Source organism: Leuciscus leuciscus, assembly GCF_965113295.1.
Source record: "Leuciscus leuciscus genome assembly, chromosome: 18".
In the NCBI taxonomy this organism is placed as follows: Eukaryota; Metazoa; Chordata; class Actinopteri; order Cypriniformes; family Leuciscidae; genus Leuciscus; species Leuciscus leuciscus.
This window is the reverse complement of record NC_138742.1, coordinates 16,503,739-16,526,509: the sequence shown is the minus strand read 5'-3', so window position 1 is coordinate 16,526,509 and position 22,771 is coordinate 16,503,739. Positions and strand designations below refer to the sequence as shown.

The 22,771-nt window shown below is 37.9% G+C and overlaps 1 protein-coding gene and 1 long non-coding RNA gene across 6 annotated transcripts in view; one reads left to right on the top strand and one right to left on the bottom strand.

Annotated features, from left to right (window-relative positions):
• The window catches only part of agrn (agrin), a 245,664-nt gene that overhangs the window by 209,078 nt on the left and 13,815 nt on the right, over nucleotides 1-22,771 (top strand). For all 5 annotated transcript variants that reach the window (XM_082145329.1, XM_082145328.1, XM_082145332.1 and 2 more), the window contains 11 exons: nucleotides 1,948-2,075; nucleotides 5,253-5,367; nucleotides 6,953-7,072; nucleotides 7,312-7,650; nucleotides 9,016-9,208; nucleotides 9,324-9,539; nucleotides 9,920-10,149; nucleotides 12,753-12,887; nucleotides 16,367-16,457; nucleotides 16,969-17,133; nucleotides 17,298-17,409. In XM_082145329.1, the coding sequence (XP_082001455.1) occupies nucleotides 1,948-2,075; nucleotides 5,253-5,367; nucleotides 6,953-7,072; nucleotides 7,312-7,650; nucleotides 9,016-9,208; nucleotides 9,324-9,539; nucleotides 9,920-10,149; nucleotides 12,753-12,887; nucleotides 16,367-16,457; nucleotides 16,969-17,133; nucleotides 17,298-17,409 (1,844 nt within the window). The remainder of the gene's footprint in view (nucleotides 1-1,947; nucleotides 2,076-5,252; nucleotides 5,368-6,952; nucleotides 7,073-7,311; nucleotides 7,651-9,015; nucleotides 9,209-9,323; nucleotides 9,540-9,919; nucleotides 10,150-12,752; nucleotides 12,888-16,366; nucleotides 16,458-16,968; nucleotides 17,134-17,297; nucleotides 17,410-22,771) is intronic.
• Nucleotides 18,218-22,768, bottom strand: LOC309480751. The gene is made up of 2 exons (XR_014199775.1): nucleotides 21,620-22,768; nucleotides 18,218-21,522 (listed from the first exon to the last, which is right to left on the bottom strand). It is a non-coding gene; the product is annotated as an uncharacterized lncRNA (long non-coding RNA).

The window sequence follows — 22,771 nt, the reverse complement described above, 5'->3', positions numbered from 1 at the left end:
TCATTCTAACCCCAACTTTTGAACAGTAGTGTATATAAACAGTTAACTTTGGACCCTGAGTAGGCCAGATGCAGGGGAGCAGGTTCTGTGTCTGTAGCCGTAGCAAATGGATAAACCAATTCTACAAAATGTATTCTGACTGGCATCAGACCAGATGCGTCAGTATACCAGCAAACCTTTTTCTCGCACCAGCCCCATCTGTTTTATAAGAGCAGAAATTACACACAATAGAGACTAATCAATACACGACAGGCAGCCAGAAGCAGGCAGATGTTTTGTGTTCTCTGTATGGGAACACTAGGTCAAGTGCTCACGTCTCTTCTCATATCCATCAGCTGGGTCTCCTAACTCCCCATCGTTTATTGGCGATGTGTCACAGCGGCCAGGAGCGAGGGCACTAATGTCCATTGCGTTCAGTCTCTGCTGTCAGCTCGAGCTCTCCCCATGTTTCTCAAGCACTAAGTGAAGGAGAACTCCCCTTCAAATCAAGGTGTTTCACTGAAAGCTGAGAACAGAAACAGTGCAGTCTACTCCCTGCAGCCTGAACGCGATGTTAAAGAGGTTTGCTTACTGATGTTATGAGGGGAATAACGCCTCCCTAGTGAAAACCTACCTGTTTAAAACCTAAGTTGTAATTGATTACATCATGTTGAAATAAATCAATCTAGTTTTCCAGTACTTAAATTATACTAAATTCTTTTTCTACTAGAATCATGCTAATGTTATAGTTCTCTGTGGTCTTGTATGGAGCAATTCCAAGCCAATGATTTAAACTATGGGGCTTAGATGCCTCTACCCCACCCCTCTGCATAAAAGTTCAAATGTTAGTAAAGAATGAATTTGCATATCTAGTGTAAATTAAAATTATATAGCTCATTGTGCAATAGTAAGCCATCTGGATGCTTTGTAACCAAAGATAAGGACACGTGCAAGACATGATGAGTACATGCTAGAAATGATGGACCATAGCCATATTGTGGTGGGGAATTTAGGACTTTAATTTAAATCCACATCTAAGGCCTGATTTCTCCACATGTCTTTGCGCTCCGTGGGAAATTCCTGTCCTCAGATGTTTCCGATTTAGAATCCGATGGCAGTTTCCCTCCATCTCTCTTCACATTCAAATCTCCCCCATTTGCTCCTTTTTGAAAGTCCCATCAGATACGAAGTGATGTGTGTCTGTGCAAAAAGACCCTTATCATGCCGTTTTAACCAGCTTCTGTCAGTCACCCGTTCCTGGGATTAGAAGACAATTACGGCTATCTTTCACGATAATCATACAAGTGCTTATCCCGATCCCAGCCAAGCTGGAGCCTGGCCGGCATGATTGATTTGGGCAATTTGTTCAGCTGATTACATGCTGCACAGAACCCTGCACCATGCCCGCTCCCTGCTCTCCTTCAGTCGTTTATTCATTATTTATTTCCCTCCGTCTTGTAAAACCGGGCCTCTGATCCTCTCTCACTCTTTCCGCTTATTAGTGTCAATGAGAAAGGTCAGCAATAACCTTAAAGGAATGTTTAATGATGACCCCGACCCCAGTCGGGGCTTATGAAAGTGTCTTTTAACATAATATTTGTGATATATTGTGCCATGTATGTAAGTGTTGCTGTCTAACCGATCTCTCTCCACTCAGTCCTCCATGCCAGCTTTTGGGAAGAGTCTCGGTCTGGTAAACTCCAGTCCATCCTCCCTTCTAAACCCTTCTCCCTGTACCTGTCGTCCATACTCTCACATACTTTTCTATACCTCCACCTCCACTGCAAACAAACCTCTCTTTCCCCACTCGATGAACCCCACGACTAACCCCACAAAGGCTCCATCACTAACTTACAGACTGGCATTGCACCAACCACAAGTGTGTGTAGCTAAGAGTGGACTGGAACTGTGCGTTTCATTGAAGCATCTTTTATGTAACCATATGTGCTTCCCTGCCTTGTCCCGCAGCCACCATGCGTTTCAGTGGCTTCCTGCACCTGGATAAGGTAGAGGGTCAGGAGGTCTTCTACACGCCTGAGATGGAGGACCCCAAATCAGAGCTGTTCGGTGAAACGGCCCGGAGCATCGAGAGCGCTGTGAGTGGTGCAGCTCAGACTTATGCTTGAGTTCACTTTCAGTTCAGCTTTGAAAAGAAGTTTCATTTTAAAAAAACAAAAAAACACACAAAACAACATAAGTTTATGCCACATTAGTGCTGCTACATTTCTCAGTAGTGTGGCAGTAGCTCAGCTGTTTTCACATTATTGTAGCTTTTCATGTAACAATTTTTTCCATAAAAAGTAGCAGTGTAACTGAAACTTGATTGAAGATTAGTTTCTTGTTTATCACAGGTTCTTTTCTTGTTTGTATCTACCTTTTATTTCTCCATCCAGTCTCTTTCTCTTGAGGTTGACCCCTTGGGAATTTATGCTGAATCAATTGTGATAATTGGTGGAATTATCCAGTGGAACAGGTTGAATGCGTCTTTTGAAAAACCATGTCTGGTGTTCTGACAGTCTCTAGAAAAGCAGTGCATTAGCTTAACAATAAAATACAGACACTTGATCTTGAAGTTTGTGATCAACACAAATCCCAATATAGCATCAAGCTCAAAACTGTCCAGATGTTAAATATAGCCTAGTGGTAGTCACCATACCAACATTTCAGTATCCCATACCAATACTAATGAAATACTTCACTACTTGAAATACTTGATAGAAAAACGAATGTGCTACAGGTACAGTATGTATTCATTTACACAGTGAACTAATAGTTTAAATCTAAACAAAGGAAATTAAAACAATGGCATGTAGTTTTCAAGTTCTTCTCAATTAAATAAGCATTGCTTTTTTTATTGTTTTTTAATTAAAAAGTATTGAATTCTTTTTATTTTTTAAATTCTTTAATGATTTATTTGAAATATTTATGGTATATACACAGCAAGAATAGGGGAATAAAAAAAGAAAAATAGAACAAAAAAGACAGTATAGTATAGACAATATAGATCAGGGTTTCAGAATTTAGCTCCAACCCTAATCTAATAAACCTGAACAAGCTAATCAAGGTCTTCCGGCTTACTAGGCTGCGTTCCAAAGCTGTAAACTGCTGCTTTCGGAGGATGCATTCCAAGGCAGGAAGGCATGTCGGAATCCTATGTTAGCTTCACTTGCTGTCTCCTGAGATACCTTCATCAGAATGATTTTTGAAGACAGATGTTTCCTCCGCTGCCTTTGATATCCCACAATCTTGTGCGTTCAATTTCGTGACATTTGAGCAAATGAATCAATATGGCATTTGAAAGTTGCAGATGGCAGTCAGTTTCTGTGCAAATGCACATTTTGACCACCGTTTTTCACACTTGATGTTATTTCTAGTGAGGAATTACTATTATAGTAGATAAATATTTGCTTGGTTATCTCCTAGGCTCGATTTATTTTGTTGCAGATAATTTAACCGTTACGCTGCCTCAGAAGACTGTCCAAAATCAGTTTCGAAAATATATATTTATTTTAGTTTCTTATTATTTTAGTATTAGTTATATAATATTAAAGTAATTATTAATCTTTTGAATTTTTTTATATTTTTATTCTTATATTTTTATTCTTATATATTTATAATTATGTTTTTATTTATACATGCTCACTTTTAGTAATTTATTGTGCTTAATTTTTTTTTTGTCATTTAGTTTAGATTTTTTTTAGCTTTGATTTATTTTTAAGTTTTGGTACTTAATACTTTTAACACTTTAACTTATATTTATTTCAGTTAGTTACCAAGTTAACATGTTTAAGTTGTTCATCTAATATTTATATATTATGGTATTTCAGCTTGATTTTAATTACCAAAAACGATTAATAATAGTTTTAGTTAACGATATCATCACTGGCTGGTATCTTGGCCTCAACATTCCAATACTTTTGACATCCTGAAAACCTAGCCTCCTTCCCTGAGTTTTTGTTGTACTCTTTAGCTGACACTGCACACTACCTGCTGGCAACTGCTGAAGACGCCAACGATTTGTTCCCGGCTTGTTAACCCATTTTGGGCGTGTCTGGGAATGAAGGGCAGTACGATAATGAGTTCCACTTATCACTCTAATGTTAGCTAGTGCTGTGAGCAAGATTTCCGACAGGGACTAAGGGAGGATGTAATCAGCCTTTCTCTATGAGCGTTCCACCTGACACAGAAAGCTAATCCCCCATACTTCACTCTCTCGTTCTGTGAAGTCCAAATCTCAAATGGGGCCACGGGCAGCACCGAGCCAGCAATTGAAATGGATTCGTTGGCTTTGAGCGTATCCTACTCCCACTTCTCCTCTGTGCGTGATGCCCCCAGGTTCAACAGAGCACCTCCTCTCATTCACGCCTTTATATCTCCACCCTGTCTTTCCCTTTACTTGATTTCAACCCTGAAACCCGCAGATTCTGAGGATAGAGCAGCCAGTTTATGGGTCAGTGTGTCCATCCGGCTTTGCCGGGCAGCCTGGTTTTGTTGAGGGTCTCTCCGGTGAGGCTTGAAGGAAGGGAGGAAGTGGTCCTCTCTTTTCTTGCCCAGCATGGTTCCCAATGAACTCACTGAGGGTCGGCCTAGAGGCAAAAGCCATTTTGTCTGCGACAACTCTGTGCTTTTCCGAATTCAAGTGCAGCTGTGAATGAAATGAGTGAAGAAGGAAAATGCAAGGCCCTTGGGTGACTTGAATGGGGTTCTCGACGGACCTCCTGCTGAGGCACTCTAACAAAAGGTGCACACGTCAGAAAGCACTAGAAGCACAAAGCGGTTTTGTGAGTCGATTGAGTGCATCCTAATTGTAAACCACTTCTCATTTGCTCTAGTTTTGATCAATTAGGTGCACCAAGGTGAATTTGGTTTCGGAGAAATGGTCTTCTTCGTGACTAATATTAGTGAGTATTAAATCTAAGCTCCTCTCACGTTGCACCAAATCAGTGACAGAACTCTCCTACAGTATGTGTACCCAGGTGGAAACTGAGCCGATTCTAAACGGGCAGTGTTGTAACCTGACATTTACTGCTGACTTCGAAACATGTTCATATAATTACTCCTGCGCTGTAGTTAAATGTCAATTTGTGCACCGAGACCCGATGGGGTTCACTGGAGTTTTTCCGCTGACACACTTTTTTCATCTTGTGGAGGAATTTGGTGTTAACTAGAACTAGATCAGCATATCGAGCTTATTACCAGTTTCACACACTGCACTTGGGGCATTTAGTTATTTGTTTTTCTCTGTCTTACTTTCTCTCTTTTTATTTCTCTAGCTGAATGAGTTGTTCCACAAGTCAGATGTCCAGAAAGACTTCCAGAGTGTCCGTGTGAAGAATCTGGCCCCCAGCAACTCCATAATAGCCTTTGTCGAGGCTCACTTTGACCCAGGTAAAGTTACACCAAAGGTTGTTCTTAAAGATTGTTTACTTAAGTAAACTCACACTAGCAACTGATGAAAGGTTGTTGTGTTTAGCATCCTTGTTTGCACTCCCGTATCCCATGCTGGTTTACGCTGGTTTGAATCCTGCTCAGAGTGAGTAGGTCCAGTTACATCCGTGACCTGGATGGGAGCGAGGTATAGGAGAGTAAGTGTAATAGAGGCCAATTAGTAGGAGCTGTGCAGAAAACTCACAGCCATTAGCATGCCTGTCTCCCATGCCCGTTGAGCTGGTTCAGATTCCGCTCAGAGCGTTGTGAGTAGGACCAGTAACACTTATAGACTTGAGTTTCTGTTGCTCAACTGTTAGAGTATGTCTAGCATGATATGCTGTGACTGTACAGCATCACTTCACTATCCATGCTCTTTAAAATGTAGAAACTGCACTTGACTACAGTGCACATCTTGACGTATTCCCAGTTATAGCTTATAGTTATAGTTCCCAGTTATAGTTAACATTTTCTCCATCATTTTATCACCATTTGCATTAACAGTTGCCATGATCAATAAAAAATAACAAACATCTTTCTTAAATAAAATTGCGTTTACTGCCAACTTTCTTGGAATGATAATAGTGCAACATTTATAAATTATTTTTAAGTAATTAAGTAAATACTTTTTTTTTTTTTATTATATAAAAAAAATGTAGCCTAATTTGAATATACAATGGGGTTGTGACTTGATTTAAATATTTCAGTGCATTTATCTGAATTAAATGAGATTGCATGTGCTTAGTGGGCTTTTTGCGCTAAAATACTGCACTTAGAGAATTTGCCCCTTAATGTTCATTATTATCTGTCTTACCCAGTCTTTCATTATCCTGTTTTTATTTATTTTCTTTTTTCAAGCTGCTTCTAATTTATTTCTGAAGCAGCTCTAGCACACAAAGCACAAAGTCCGGCTTATACCCTCCCTTCACATCAAAATTCCCTCAGTCTGCGCTCCTTTATAAACATGCCTATGGCAAGAAATAAAAAGCACATAAAAACTCCCTTGTATGTTTGAAGAAAATAATAGTTCAACAGCAGAATAAGGCATATAAGTTAAGTAAAATAATCCCTAAAGATACTGCTCTCGTCTTTTCTGGCAGCGGAAGCGTTCAGAGAGCATGGCCTTTTTAGAGAGGTAATTTATCAGCTAGGGTTTCTGAAAAAGCTTATTACGGTCTCCATCTCTTCTCATGCTTTTAAGACCCTCCGAGCATCGCACCAGCTGATAAAAATCTCTTTCGCTATTCTCTTTTTATTGGTCCCCTTCAACGGCACAAGAGCACAATTCTAGCTCAAGCGCCTGTCATAAAGGCGGTCTGTGGTGGCCAGTAACAGGGCCATCTGTGGAAGCGTTATTAGAGTGTTTCATCCCAACGTCCCTGAAATGCATGGTGGATCAAGAACTGCTTCTCCCAAGGGCCTATTACACACAGACTTTTCTGTATATATTTGCAGTATGTTATGTCAAGTGTGAGGATGGTGGGTCTGTGCTGGTTTTTCATACTCCGCTGTGCAATATGTTTAATGTTGTGTTCTCGTTCTACAGACACAAGGTTCAGCGTGGAGGATATTGAGGGAGCCCTTCTCAAACAGCTCAAGGCATCTAAAGACACTGGTATTGTTGTGAAGAAACCTGAGGAAGAGAACATTCGCATCACCAACTATGGTAACCCGCTTGAAATTGCTTTTCCGTCCTTTCTCTTTTTCTGTTGCTGCCTTTTGTTGAGTGAGATTGCTCTTCGAGCGTGCATTTGATAACCACGAGTGCCCGCAGGACTCAAAAAGAACCTGCTTATTGAACTTCAGACTGAATGTCTCACAACCTCGGTTTAATTTGTGAAGAATTAAATATGTCTACCCTGACTAGGCCTATTGACCTATTTTTCCTTCTCTCCATTTTTTTAGGTCTTTCAACTGTTCCTTTCTTCACCACCACGACAACCACCGTGGCGTCTGTCACAACTCCCACCACCACCACGCTGTCTCCCACTTCTGCTTTTACCACTCTCCGCCCGACCACCACCAGACGGCCCTTCACCAGCCGCAGGACCACCACAGCAGCACCAGCCACCACCACTCCATCCCAGGCCCCCACAACCAGAGTCTTACTGAACAAACCGGTGACCCACGCCAACAGGCCGTGCGACTCTCAGCCCTGCCGTCACGGCGGAACCTGCGAGGAGGAGAACAATGACTTCACCTGCATCTGTCCCGCAGGAAGAGGAGGAGCCGTGTGCGAGAAAGGTGAGGAGAAGTACAAAAACTAGAAAAAATCTGTACATCGCAAGGACAACTGAATGGCCACATTGGTCAACAAATAAAAATAAATAAATAAAACACATTGGTCAACATATGCATCTTTCCATAATTAAACAAAAACAAATTTTAGGACCATTTAAGATTTATTATTTGCATTATGTTATTTTCATGAAAATTAAACACATTTCTTCTGTAAATGTATTCCTATACATCTCATTACTGCTATATGTTGACGGTTTCATTTCCTTTTTTCCCCAGTTTTTTCAGTGGTTATTCTTATTAAAATGCTGCAAAAAGCTGTTTATTTTTTTAAATAAAACAATTATACAACAAATACTACCATGAATACTTTACAATTTTATATATATATGTATATTGTGTAATTTATATTTTTATTTAATTATTTAATTAAATATATTGATAATATATTTTATTAACATTAACATTTTATTTTATTAACAATTTATTAAAAAAGACCTAAAATGTTAATCATTTCATTTTATTTAGTATTGTTTCTTTTTTCATTTGATCTTTCTTTCTTTCTTTCGGTGGAAAATTAATCTTATAAAAGCACAAAAGAAGCACACTTGAATATTTTAGATACATTTGAATCAACTATTATTAAATAAATGATTACAATTGAATATGTATTATTTATCAATGTTATTATTTATTATTCATATTTCAGCATTTTTGAATCCTTTGAAGAAGAAAAAAAAAGTTCAATAATGATTTGAATCTTAAATTGCAGTCCTGCTGTTACACTGAGGAAATTATAGCTCAATTCATTGTCTCTGTTGGTGGTATTGGGATATGAAACTACCTTTTGCAGCTGTGTCAAGTTATAATTGACACTAATTACATCGATGAACTTTAGCTAGTATCAAACTGCTGTGAGGTGAAAAAAGCCACTAATTAAAGGCTTGTAAGCAGCCCTCAAACTCTTCCTCTGATCAATCGGGCCATTAAAGAGTGATGAAGAGAGAAGGCTTCATCAGCCTTGCATTCTCTCGAGAAAAGGGTGAGAGACAGCCGAGAGAGAGAGGTGTTGATACGTTTCTGAGCATGGGGATTCTCTGTCTGGAATGTAAATGTCTAACAGAGAAAGGTCCTGGGAGAACTACAGTACTCAACATTGATTGCAGGTTTTATGTTTTCTCACACTAGGGAATGTAGCAAACACAACATGAACGGCACATTACTGTACCATTGACAGGGGTGTGTGCGTTATCTGAAGGAGACACACTTGAGTGCAGTTTTGTTTGTTGCTCTACCAGTAGAGAGCAGAAGTCTTGGTTGACAGTCTCTGATAACCTGCTTTATCTGTCTTCTACCTTCTATCCTACTCAGTTATAAAGTACTTCATACCATCCTTCGGTGGAAAGTCTTACATGGCTTTCCAAACCATGAGGGCCTACCACACTGTGCGCATTGCCATGGAGTTCAGGGCTTCGGAAATGACAGGGATATTGCTCTACAATGGCCAAAAAAGCAAAAAGGACTTCCTGTCTCTGGCATTATTTGAAGGAAATGTGGAGCTTAGGTAAGTAAGCAAGTTAATATAGGGTTGGAAAATGATTCTTATTCATTTTAATTGACCATTTTACAACATACCATTTTAATTTGTGATGATCCTCTTAAATGTCTCCCACATGAAGGTTTAACACTGGTTCTGGGACGGCTTCAGTTATCAGTAAGGTCGTGGTAAAGCCGGGTCGCTGGCATCAGCTCGTAGTTGTGCGTAATAGGCGTAATGCCATGCTGAGCGTGGACAATGAGCCGATGGTTGAAGGACAAAGTCCCCCAGGAACAGATGGACTCAACCTGGACACAGATCTTTTCATCGGAGGAGTGCCGGAAGACATGATAGTAGAGTAAGAGAAGCTTGAGAACGCCTCCAAATAACACTAACAAGAGCCTCTTTAGTCTTGTTAGAAGCCATAATGAAACATTATGGAGAAAAATAACCTAAATCATTGACTGTCTGCACATGTTTGCAGGAACCTGCCAGAACAACTAATATGACTTAATAAGACTAAGCAGAAATAGCCAAATCAAATTAGCATCAATCAGAGATGTTGTGAAACACTACTTGAGATCTAATTGAATGTTTTTCCATGTGTTCTCAGTCAGGCAGAGAGTGTCTTTTTTATATATATAATTTCATGATGTTGTTACATTTTCCCTGTCATTTGAGAATTAAGATGAGCATCAAGGAAGGAGAACTGACAATATGATTGGTTTGTTTTTGCAGTGTAAAGGAGAGGACGTCAGTTTCAACAGGCCTTGTGGGCTGCGTCCGCATGTTGGACGTCAACAACTTTGTCTATAACCTACAAGAGAATGGCGGTAGCGTTCTATATGGCTCGGCCATTGGCGAGTGTGGCAACAACCCATGCCTGCCGAATCCCTGCAAGAACAGAGCCTCCTGCCAGGTCAAAGAAGCCGAGATGTTCCACTGCAAATGTGTCAACGGTTTCTCTGGTGGGTGCACAAGTATTAACTTTTACTTATGTATGTATGATCTTAAAGATGAAGTATGAAAGTTTCAAACACTTTAATTAGTTGAGTCATTGTTGTTTCAAAAAACAGATTGTTGTTCCATTTAGTGCAGTTAGTGATGCAAAAAAGAAAACATTCACCTTTAACTATACACTTTTTAAGAATAAAAGGTTCTGCAGTGACTCTTTGTTCCAGTTGTGAATATCTGGACTTGTACTTTATTGATTAAAGATTCAGCAGGGCAGAGGATGCTTGTCTAATCAATTTTTAGCCTTATGGGTATGTAAGACCGATGAGTGTTTACCCAACGATATGAAGGCAGCAAGGACAAATACGGAGTGAATACAAATAACTCTACTCTACTCTACTCAGTTCACAAAAGTGAAGCGAAAGATGCTGAATCTGATCTAGTCTCTCACGGACATGCTGGGTTTCTCTTGTATGTGTGTGGTGCGGGCGGGGGTTCTTTTTTTTTATCTAAATGTATGCCTTTTAATTATGTTGTATGGCAGTACAATAAATACTGTAATGATGTATAAATACTTTTGCATGCATATATATATATATATATATATATATATATATATATATATATATATATATATATATATATAGTATGTATGTTTAATAATTCCATGGTAAAAAGAGATTTGGTACAGACCTTTTGGGCAGGTCTTAATATTTCCAGTGACAATTTATTCCTAATACCTATGCCAATGTTATGATTAACATTTGTCAATGTCTGCCACACAAAGTTTGTCCAATCTTCAACAAAATTGGCTCAGGTCATCTTCATACCAAGCCTGGCAAACCTTTTTGATTTTCAAAGCCATTTGACTGTAAAACGGCAACAAATTTGGCATGAGGATGCCAAACAGAAAGTAAAGCTATGTCTTGGATCTTACTGGGCGGAAGTTTCTACTTCTACTATATCGTTTAAGCCAAATTTTCGAATAAGCCTACAACATATATTACACAAATCTAATCAGCATTACAAGGTACACTACCGTTCAAGAGTCAGTAAGGTTTTTAAATACTTTTATTCAGCAAGGATGCATCAAATTGATCAAGTATGGTAAAGACATTTATAATGTTACAAAAGATTTCGATTTAAAGTTAATTCTGTTCTTTTGAACGTTCTGTTAATCAAAGAATCCTGAAAAAATGATTGGTTTTCATAAAAATATTAAGAACTAGAAATACTACTGAAAGAAAGCACTACTGTTTTTAACATTGATAATAATGTTTTTTATCACTGATAATTATGTTTCTTGAGCAGCAAATTAAAGTGATTTCTGAAGGATAATGAGATGGTAAAGACTGGAGGGATGATGCTGAAAATTTTGCTTTGCATCACAGAAATAAATAACATTTTAACAATTGCTTTAAATTGTAATAATATTTCACAACATTACAGTTTGTATTGTAATTTTTAACAAGAAATGCAGCCTTGGTGAACATACGAGACTTTCTCTAGTTTTCTGGTTTGTTGTGGTTTATTCACATCATACGGAACAGTAGGAATCATCCACAGAGCAGAAGTTACAGTGTTCTCTTTGTTCACATCCAAGAGGCTTTTTTGTTCTCCATCTTGCAGTGTTGCTCCAGACATTTGAAATATTGCCCAGAGTAAATTGCTCTGTTGTTCTGCTCACAAGCCTTTATTGAACAACCTTTATAATAATACAGTTCAATATCTTCCACATTATTTCTGTACTGCGGAATGGCTGCAATGAGGTGTGTAAGAAAATGAAGACCCTTTGAAGTAGAAGTGTACACAAAGAAATTGGCTAGAGGGATAAATATGTGGGATAACCTTTAATGTTTAAAGAGCGGGATTGTAAGTTGGAGGGTTGCCGCCCCATCTCCGTGATAGAGCGGCCTTAGAGTTTGAGAGCAAGAGAGAGAGACACCTAGCAGAGCGTCTCAGAACACGACGGGAGCTTTCATTACAGTGTGCAGCAGTTACCGCCCGTGGTGTGATCTCTTACTATGTTCTATGTGATGATGGGAGTGTTCTGATGAGGCTAGAAGTGCTGACCTGAAGCACTTTCAGTCTTTCAAACCAGGAGGGCACACAACATGCTGCACCACAGCTTCATCTAAATTTGTAATAATTCAAAACCCTATTATAAAAGGACCCCTATATAGGTGAAAATTCAAGTCAGCTCAGTCCAAAGTCATCTTGGTAACACCTCTAGGCAGCTAAATTTCAACTGTTTGTCAAAATCATGGTTCAATAGCATCTCATGTCGGCAATAAAATCTAACAACATTGGTATCATCAATCTAGTTCTTTAGCTTAAATCATGCTTAAAAACTCTATTTTCAGGGCATTGCTACTATATATTTTAGTTAATGCTTTAGTAAACTCTGTCATAAAAGTGATTGGCTCTTTTAATTGAAAGGCAGGGTTTTACCATGTTAAATTCTCCCATTCATTTCACTGCAAGTGGTCCGTCTCTTCTTCCTTATACTATCTGTGACTTAACTAGCCAGGATGGACAGGAAGTTGTTTGATTTCCCCTCAAGTGGCTTCTCATCATCTTTTGTTTAAGTCACATGAATATCAATTTTTGTTAACAGGTCCGACCTGCGCTGACGCCCACAACCCCTGCGACCCCAATAAATGCCACCCATCATCACGGTGCCAAGTTCTTCCAGAGGGAGGTTACAAATGCGAATGTCCAATGGGACGTGAAGGCAAGCACTGTGAAAAAGGTACAGTACTACATCATAGTAAAAATACAGTAAATGAGTGTATCGACTCAACTAAGGACTGAAATAACTGCTACTTCTCAGTTGTAATTTCAGTATTGATTTTTGTCAGGATCGACCGGTCTGACTCAGATATTTGCTGTAGAATTATTGAGGGATAAAACAAAGGCTAAGGTGGAGTGGAAAAAGTGAGATTCTCCAGTTGGTGTTTACAGTGGGTACCATACTGTAAAATAGGTTTTATCGGCTAATGTAATGGAGAGTTGGGATCTGGGAGGTGATGTGAAATTATTTACCCTTTTATACCATGTCTGAGCTGCCATCCTAGGCTGGAAGATCAAACATAGCGCAGGTCGATAGGGGGGATTTCAGTAGTGGGGCATCCTATGGGAGCTGGACCCTAACCAAGGATGCCTAAGTCAATTGCCATTTCGAAGCTTTCATTAGCACTCTTACTCTGTTGCGCTTCCCTCTCTCACCTAATTAAAATTCCTACAGATGTTTTAGATCCCAGGCATTAGAAATGTGGAAACTAAGTGAAAGGTTTAGGAACACACATGTGTGCATGCGTATTGGACACCTCCCGGGAGTCCTGCCCTATACGCTAGGCCATGGGCCAATAATATATAAGTTAAATTAGCCTATAGCAGGGGTAGGCAACTCTGGCCCATGAGATCGACTTTCCTGCAGAGCTTAGCTCCAAGCCCCAGAGTTGCCCAGTCGTGCTACAGTATATAGAGTGCAACAGTGCCCGCTCACTTTTTACAGCGGCCTTGGTTCTGGTAATATTTTCCCATTATTTTTTCCAAAGGGGATTATAAAAAAGTCTTCGTTGAAGAGTTATAAGCCATTAACCAAACCAACCGACTATGAGGTGTATCACAACATTCCAAAGTTTGATTTTAAGCAAAAAAAAGGCAAAAATCAAAAAAAAGAAAATCGGACAAAAAGACAAAGATACAAGACTCGTTAAGATACTTAATGACTTTAATGAGGGAAAGAACTACAAAGCATGATAAAAGTACACTATTGGTTCAGAGATGTTGAATATATATATATATATATATATATACAGTATATATACACACACACACACTCAAATATTTAAGTAGTTTGAAATTGATTACATCGTTCACAGTGCTTCATGGGAGTGGGAGGGCGCTAAAGAGATCTTTTGGCACAATTTGCTTGTTTCAATTCTCTGATTGGTGGAGTTTTTTTGCAGAATAATGGGTAATGTAGTTTTAAATCAGAATTCCTTTTATTAAACCTCTATTCAACTTTAAAAAATACGTTGAAATAATGCTGGCTTATTCAACAAAAGCATATACCATGGATTAACAAGCTTGCAGCTGACAGTAGGTCTGTCATTTAAGGTTAAAAGTTATTGTAAAATATATATTCCCTTATGGAGAAAATACTTTTTACTTCTGTAACCTGACTGTCACACTCTATAGAGCTTCCCCCTCATTTACGTCACCATCAAATTTTTACTGATTGGTTAAAAATTGTAATCTCCAATATCTTCATTTTCATTGACTATCTTGAAATAACATTGCTGTCTGTATCAGCGATACTATTTCATATGATGTCACTACTTGTGGGTGGAGCCAGTTTCATCATTCACGAGGGCCCCCAGGATTGTGGTGTCATTGCACACACATCCACACACCTGTACAACCCTGAACTGTCAAATGAGAGGGGCCAGATAGTCACCTTTTCGTCTAAGAAAGTCTCCATTAGCGAGTGATTAAAATAAATTGAGGTGAACCAGAATCAATGAGTTGAGCGCATACATCAGACAGGAGTGTTTTTTTTTTATCGCTTGAATCAATGAGATGAGTAATTCTATCAGTCAGCTGCACATCATGATTAATGGGGAGTCAGTCGGGCAAAGTGTCCAGGGAGAGTGGCTCTCTCAGATAAGAGACTGTCCTGCACCGAATCAGTCGTCATAACAGGAGAGCGCTCCCTGCTGGAGGAGGCCAGAAGGTAAAATGCCAGCAGTCTGCTGAAAGAAGGAAATTTACATGTATTTATTTTATTTTATTTTTTATTTTTATTTATTTATTTATTTAATATGGACATAGCAATAACATTGGACGAACCAGATGCATTGTTTAAAGTGTTATAGCACATGTGCTAATTTTCAACACCTGTCCATAGGGGGCTTTTACAACAGATAAAAACACATTGTTAAACAAAACAAGACACAACACATGTACACTTGACTTTCAGGAGTGACACTTTATTGTCTCTGAAGAACTGCTGGACTAAAGTTCTAAAAGTAATGCATGATGCATCCATTAGCTGCCATTTGGAAATGAAGATTTTTGTAGTCAACATGAAAGTGTTTGCAACCTTTGACTTTTTTACTTTTGTAATGTTATGTATATCTGTGTAAAATAGAGTATATTCAGTTAGAAAAAAAAATGCATGGTAGTTTGCTAAACAATGCTTAATGCACTGCTTATGCTAATTTGCAATAGGTTTATGCATTACAAAAGTAGATCGGGTCAACATCATGTTGACATTCAAATCAATATGAAATACAACAAAAAAATTACAAAAAAAAGGTTCTACTAGTTTTGTGAAGTGATATGTTTCATTGTAATATTGTAGTTTCATAAAATATTTCAAAATAAATGTATAAAACAAACAAAAACAAATTATTGATTTATTTTAATCCTTTTTAGTTAATAAAATAAATAGTCAGTACTTTTATTGAATGGGGGGTTGGAATAAATTAATACTAATAATCAGTAATGGCTTCTGAAAATGCAGCTTTGCTGTCACAGAAATAAATGACATTGTAAAATATAATACAATAGAATAACTTAATAACAATAATTCTGTATTTTTGATCAAATAAATGCAGCATTATTGAGCATAAGAGACATAAAATCTAGGTACTGTATACAGAATGTATATTCATTGGTAGTAACTTTTTAATAGTAAACTGATACATTTATTATTGATTCAATTTATCTGATTGAATTATTTGATTTTGAGTACTACAGATCTGTGTTGAGTTGTTTAGCAGTGCTGCATTGAAAGGAACGATTTCTCGGTTGTCAGTGTTTTACCAAACACCACCTGTCCTATAGTTTTGGATGTTGCCTAGTCCTTATACATAAACTGAATGCACTGCAGAAAAGTATGTTTTGACCCTCACTTTCTTGTGGTGTTTGCAAGTGTTGTGATTTCCTGTACAATAGCGAAGTTGCTGCTGCTGTGTTAAACAATAGCTAATTAGCTTTTTAATCTCAGTCTGCCATCCCAGACTGAGCATGCGCTCATCCTGTGTAATTACTGCAGGAAGCATGCTGGGTTGAGTGACAGTGTTATGTGTTGATGGTTATGTGTGTGTATGTGTGATCTATAGACTGTGTCACTGTCTGGTCTCATAATTGGAGGAACCCTCCCATCTCAAACACATTATGATATCTGCAAAGCATAATGGACTTTTTCATATTTTTCAGTGTCAGACAAGGGAGGCGCTTTCATTCCTTACTTCACTGGAGACTCTTTCCTGGAGCTCAAGGGCCTTCATCTCTATGGCCAGGATCTGAGGTATTACGTTACAAATTGGCTATTGCTTTTTGCATTTATTATGATGATGGTGCTGATGTTGCAAACAATAATGTTATATTAGTGGTATATGGTGAAATGAGAAGGCAAAGTTCACATACACAATCAGTGAGGCAAACACAATTCAATTCTGCTGTAAAGCAGCTCTGCAGAAAACAGTTGTGTCATCAACCAGCTCAATTCAGTTAAAGTTTTGTTCTCATTAGTCAAAAAAACAATATTTTGTAAACACTGGTTTAATTATGCTTCTTCTACCTCACAGATTAATTCATGTTGCAAGTAATTTCAAGTTAATTCAGATGTTGGATTTGTTTCTGATGTTCAATTGGTTGAGCTGTTACTCTGTAATTAGTCCATCTATTTCTGCCATTTTGACCCATTCATGAAGATTTGCAGACTGAATGAACCTTATTTCTCATATTACTTTTTGCCTGTATCAAGGAAGAAAACCCCCTGTTATGTGTCTAATTGAACTATGCTTATTTGTCCATAGGCAAAAATTCAGCATGACTGTCGTTCTGTTGGCCAATGACACCAAAGGCATGATTTTCTACAATGGTCAAAAGACGGACGGCAAAGGAGATTTCATCTCTCTGTCCCTGAATGATGGTATCCTAGAGTTTAGATATGACCTGGGAAAAGGGCCGGCTGTAATTAGGTAAACAACACTGTATAGTTATATTATATTGAAATTAAACTCAAATTACTCAGATGTGTTGTGTTCAGTTGCTGATTATAGAACTGTAGAACTTTTGGGTTTATTTTCATATTGCTATTAAGAGGGGCAAATAAATATTAAATAATCTTTTTGTGTGTGCGCAGGAGTAAAGAAAAAATCAAGCTGAACGAGTGGAACACAGTGAATCTGGAGCGGGCCAGCAGAAAGGGAGAGATCAGCATAAACGGCAAAGACCCCGTCAGAGGAGAGGCGCCGGTATGAGAACACTCTTATGCTTATGCTGCCCAATAAAGGCCACAGACAAGAACTAGTCAAACTAGCTGTTCCCTCGCTTGTCAAAAAGGACTGTGATGGTACTTTGATATACAGTGGAGTTCAAAAGTACAAATACATTTTGGGATTTTGCAAGTTTTGGCTGAAAATAATGAAATATTTCAGATTCTACTCTATTTATAGGTGACTAATCCAGTACGTACTAATAAAATAACTGACACTAATAATGATTTAGATATTCTTGCTTCTATTAAAGCTTGTGATGCTCTGTAGATCATCTCAAATAATTCTGGAGAACATGATCATCAGGTTTGACACAAACTTGTGAAGTTTATGCAGCTCAAGTGCTGTTGTAATTAAAGTAAAAGAGGTACAAACCAAATACCACATACATTCTGAAATTCCTTTTCAGTTTCTCAAATCAACTTTTTACTCAAATAGTGTAAATTGCAATGAAAAACATTTAATATATCAAGACTTAAAGAAGACTTTTGGACCCCACTATATAACATGGAATTGAATGATTGATTACCATATTCATGTACCATGATATTGACATTTCAGATAATGCTATATAGGGGTGGGCGATATGACCAAAATCTTATTTCACGATAACGATATATATGACGATATAGTTATTTTTGCTATAAATAAGGTTTTTATGACATCCAAATTTTGTATACCATTGAAATGTCATCATAATTCTTGTCACCAATTTCAATATCACAAAACACTAGCCTAAGTTTTTTTTTTTTATATATATATATATATATATATATATATATATATATTAAGGTATAGGGATTACTTCCACTGAACACAAAAAGAAGATATTTTTAAGAATTTTGGTAACCAGACAGTCGGCGGTAGCCATTGACTTCCATAGTATATATTTTTTTCCTTCTTTTTTTTTTCCTTCTACTTCAGCTACCGTCAACTGTATAGTTACCAAAATTCTTAAAAATATCTTCTTTTTAGTTCAACAGAAGAGTTTTTGGGGGTGAACTATCCCTTTAAGACAAGTAAACAATCGTTGATAAAATAAGAACAAAGAAACTAATTACAAGCAAAAGGACAACAAACTACAATAGAACAAAGACACAAATGAAATAGACCTATCTGAAAAACTTCAAGCACTAGAAATTAGAAATACTACATAAATTGAATAAAGTAATCAAATGTATAAATAAAACACTGCATAGTCTTCACTATATACATTTAAATATACATTTATTCTCATTAAAGTTACAAAAGTGATTTAGTCAAGAACAGTGAGAGATTTTCTCTCTTTTGTTGTTTGATTAACATTAATGACAGACAGTCTACTGTCACTTTAAGAGCGAATGCACGGGTTCAATATGCTGTTACACATGTGTTTTCGTTCTCAGCTGTTTATGTTCACTTTATAACTTTGTTTACGAGGATACTTGCAAAGATGGGCATTTTGACACATAAGTGTGTGTATTTGACCGTTCAAGCCCAAAAAGACGGCAAAAAGATCTCAGTTAAGTAATTGCGCACTGTATGAGCCTCTGCTTTATGTGCGCGCGTCTCTCAGACAGCGCTCAGAAACCATCTCTCTGAAAGCGCGTGCATATAGTTAAATGACTTATTTCGCTGCTTATGGCACTTCACTTGTTTTTTAACCACAATGCTTAAAAACGCGTTCAAATTATTAGCTTTCATGACCGAGATTGGTTGATTAGCTTCCATGACCGTTGACACAGCAACATCACATGAGCGTAACTGCGATAAAGATAATGGTTCAAAATATCTACTAGTTGACAAATTTCTTCCGTTATCGTGTCTACTGGTATATTGCCCACCCCTAATACTATGGTATTATCATGGTACGTTTCAAAGCACCATGATATTACCATGATGCTAAGTGGTATTGACCAGAAAGTCATGCTTTGTTTTGCATATTCTTTGAAGTTTAGTTCAATGTCTGCCTTTCACGCAGGGTCTGGGGTGCATGTGTGGGAAGCTTTCAAAACTTCCCCTTTTTACGTCTCGTACCGTATATTTGGTCTTTTGTCTCTGCCCTCCATTTGCTTTTAATTGCCATGTGGAAGTGACTCTGTCTGTTGTGCTACAGATTCGCACCCACTCAGATCAATCCCAGCAGCCTCTGCCTGAGCTCGTGTCAAACCAGAAGTACGACAGCAGAACAATCAGGCTGCTCTCGTACACAAATCGAGGCCATGTAATAATCTTGAAACTCTCTCATCCTCTAGTTATTCCAAATAGTGTAATTTGTGATTAGCTTGATGTAGTCTTGCGCGTAGGCACTTAAGTGTGCCTTTTTCCATCATTAAACCTTCCTACGTATGATAATTGTGTTTCATTGCAGCAGTAGAGGCAGGGAAATCGTATTAAAGCGGATGAGAGAAAGGATGTAAGAGGATGAGAGAGGAAAGAATGTGAAGAAACCAAAAGGGTCTTGTTCCAAAGGGGCCGCCCGAAGCAAAACCCCATGAGAAATATTTTCATATTGCCTCGATGGCCTCAGCCGTTCCACTGAACAGACTCTAATATACACCGCCATATCACAAAGCAAATATAAATAATGTGGGTGCAGTAGTGTAAAACATAGCACGACTTTAATGCCATTTCTGATTTACTCTGAACATTTGTTTCTGAGGCACTATCCACACACACATATATTTATTTATTTGTGACCTGCATGCTAAGTGTCTTGCTTGAGTTACGCTTGTGAATATTTTATTCCTCAGGCTTATAGTTTACTGCATGCGGTTCTGTGTGTACTGACATCTTCTGTGTTTTCTTCACTGGTAACATTTTTTTTCTTCCTTCCCATGTGCTCTTTTTGTGTGCTGTCTGGATATAAGAAATCACGCAAGGTAATGACTAAAGTCTGAAATCGCTCTCTCGAAATCAACATCCTCATTCCCACCAAAAGCAACTGTCCATTTCAGCTTCATTGTCCATTAGTCAAGATCTGGTAGAGGATCAAACAAATCGGAGGAGAGGGTTTTTTTCTCCTCTTCAAACCATTCCATATGCTGAATGGAAAGAGACAGAGAGAGAGATTTGGCTTTCACCTCAGACCAGCTGGTATGGGGGCGACAGGGGATAGTTATCATTTGACCACCATTGTTTCATCACCCTTCCAACAACAATGAAATGTCTTCATTAGTCTCGCGTGGGAGGGCCATTAAACCGCCTCACTGTGGATGTAGACTGCGAGAAAAAGGCTGCTGGCGTGGGAGAGAAAGGGAGTGTTATCAAGAGAAGAAAGAGATGTGAGAGGAAGAGAGCGTGGTACAGAGCTAGGAGTTGTTCTTTTGGCACATTTGTTTTTGGACCCTTCAGGGGCGTCATGCACTTTTTTTTTGTTTGTTGTTTGTTTGTTTGAGGTGGTACCAATGACAGTCCTGGCTCACTTAGTGCCCTAGGCAACATAAGACATGACCAAAGAGAAGGAAATTCTATTTTTAAGTGTGAGACATGATAGTCTTGTGGTAGAGTTTCTTTTTAGCATCCAATGGGACTCAGGAACTTGTGTGTAACTTTTGAACCTCAAACTTTGGAACAGTAGTGTATATGTATATATAAATATGTTTAAACATTTTAACATTTTAAAGTTTGGGTCGGTAAGATTTTGGTTTTTGATGAAGTCTGCCTACCAAGGCTGAATTTATTTGATAAAAAATAAAGTAAAGTTCAAAATAACAGCATTTATTTGAGATAGAAATCTTTGGTAACATAATAAATGTCTTTACTGTTGCTTTTGATCAGTTAAATGCGTCCTTGCTGAATAAAAGTATACATTTTTTACTGACCTCCTGATTTTCGAATGCTGGTATATAATTAATAATACTTTTTTTTATTATTTATGTATAGTATTATTGGATTTTTATTCATGTATTTATTTATTTATTTATTTATATATTTATTGCAAGTAAAATTGGAACTGAATCCTACAGCAAGTCATCATTTTCATTGTATTTCATTGTAAAGAAGCTTTGAGATTCTGGTTAAAATAGAATTTTCAATAGAGATATACCTAGTCAGACTGGCAACATTTCTACCATCGAACGTTTTTTTCTTTTTCTTTTTCTTTTTCTTTTTCTTTTTCTTTTTCCTTTTCTTTTTCTTTTTCTTTTTTCTTTTTTCTTTTTCTTTTTCTTTTTTCTTTTTTCTTTTTTCTTTTTTCTTTTTTACCTACAACAATAATGCAACTTAATTATTGAAGATACAAATTTTTCTTGGAAATTGCAATCAAATTCTTGGCTCAGAAATCTGAGGGGGCACGTGCCAGTTTGAGTGGGCATGATGCTTCTGGGGCCCTTGGGGAAGGTTCCTAAAAAACACTGGCAGTTAGCTATTCACTTCACCTGCTCATACTCATTCTCAGCTCGTTCTGGCAGAGAACAGGAGAGTGAAAATGCCTTTCCCAGCCTGTGGCAGTCGGTGCATTGCATCTTTATGTCAAGACTTCTCATTGCACACGTCTCTGACCACATGAAACAGCAGCTGGGTGAAAACATTCCTGGCTATTCTGTCTTGGCCCAACCGCATGCTTGAACTGGCCCCCGTTTCCATAGCCAAAGCTTTTCAAGCCATTGCCTTTATCCGTACTCAGCTATTCTTCTTTTTATATCGCTGGGATGAGAGCTGGACCACACGTCAGAAACTGGCATTGCTGTTGATGTCCCATCTTTTTTTTTTTCAGCAATTAACTTGCCTTTCCCCCAAGGCAATTATTGGCCTACATAAAATAAAGATTTTTAATTCTTTTTAAGTAGAGCCTCATGCAGAAAAATCCCACTGTAACTAAAGCAATTTTCACACCGGTTGGAGAAATACTTATTTCATGGTCATCTGCGTTGTGAGCGATACACCAATTAGAGTTTACAGCTTGAGATTTTAAAGGTCCGAGGAACAATCAGGCATCCATTACACTCTTTCATTAAAAAACCATCCATATCAATCGTCCTCATTTCAATTGCTTCATTTATCTCTCACTTTTTTTCCCTCCCTTTTTTCTCCTGTCTTAAATGTTAGATTCAGAGTAATTTACCATTCAGATAACAGCTTAAATCTATTATGGTTTTGTAATACAACACTCACGTTGATGTGGATAAGGATTAGGTGTGAAAGTTGAATCAATAAGCCTGCTGATGTACAGTAAACCATCCTCTCTTACACTGGTTTCTTTTTACTGCAGTTGCTCTACTAGATCACCCATAAAAATGTATAGCCATTTCGTAAGGGTTTGCATTAAAGTGTGTGACTTTTATTAAGTGTGATAGCTAAAGGAGTGAATAGAGGATGAGGAACAGTTCATGTGGTTTCTCATGCTCATTTTTGTACTCTC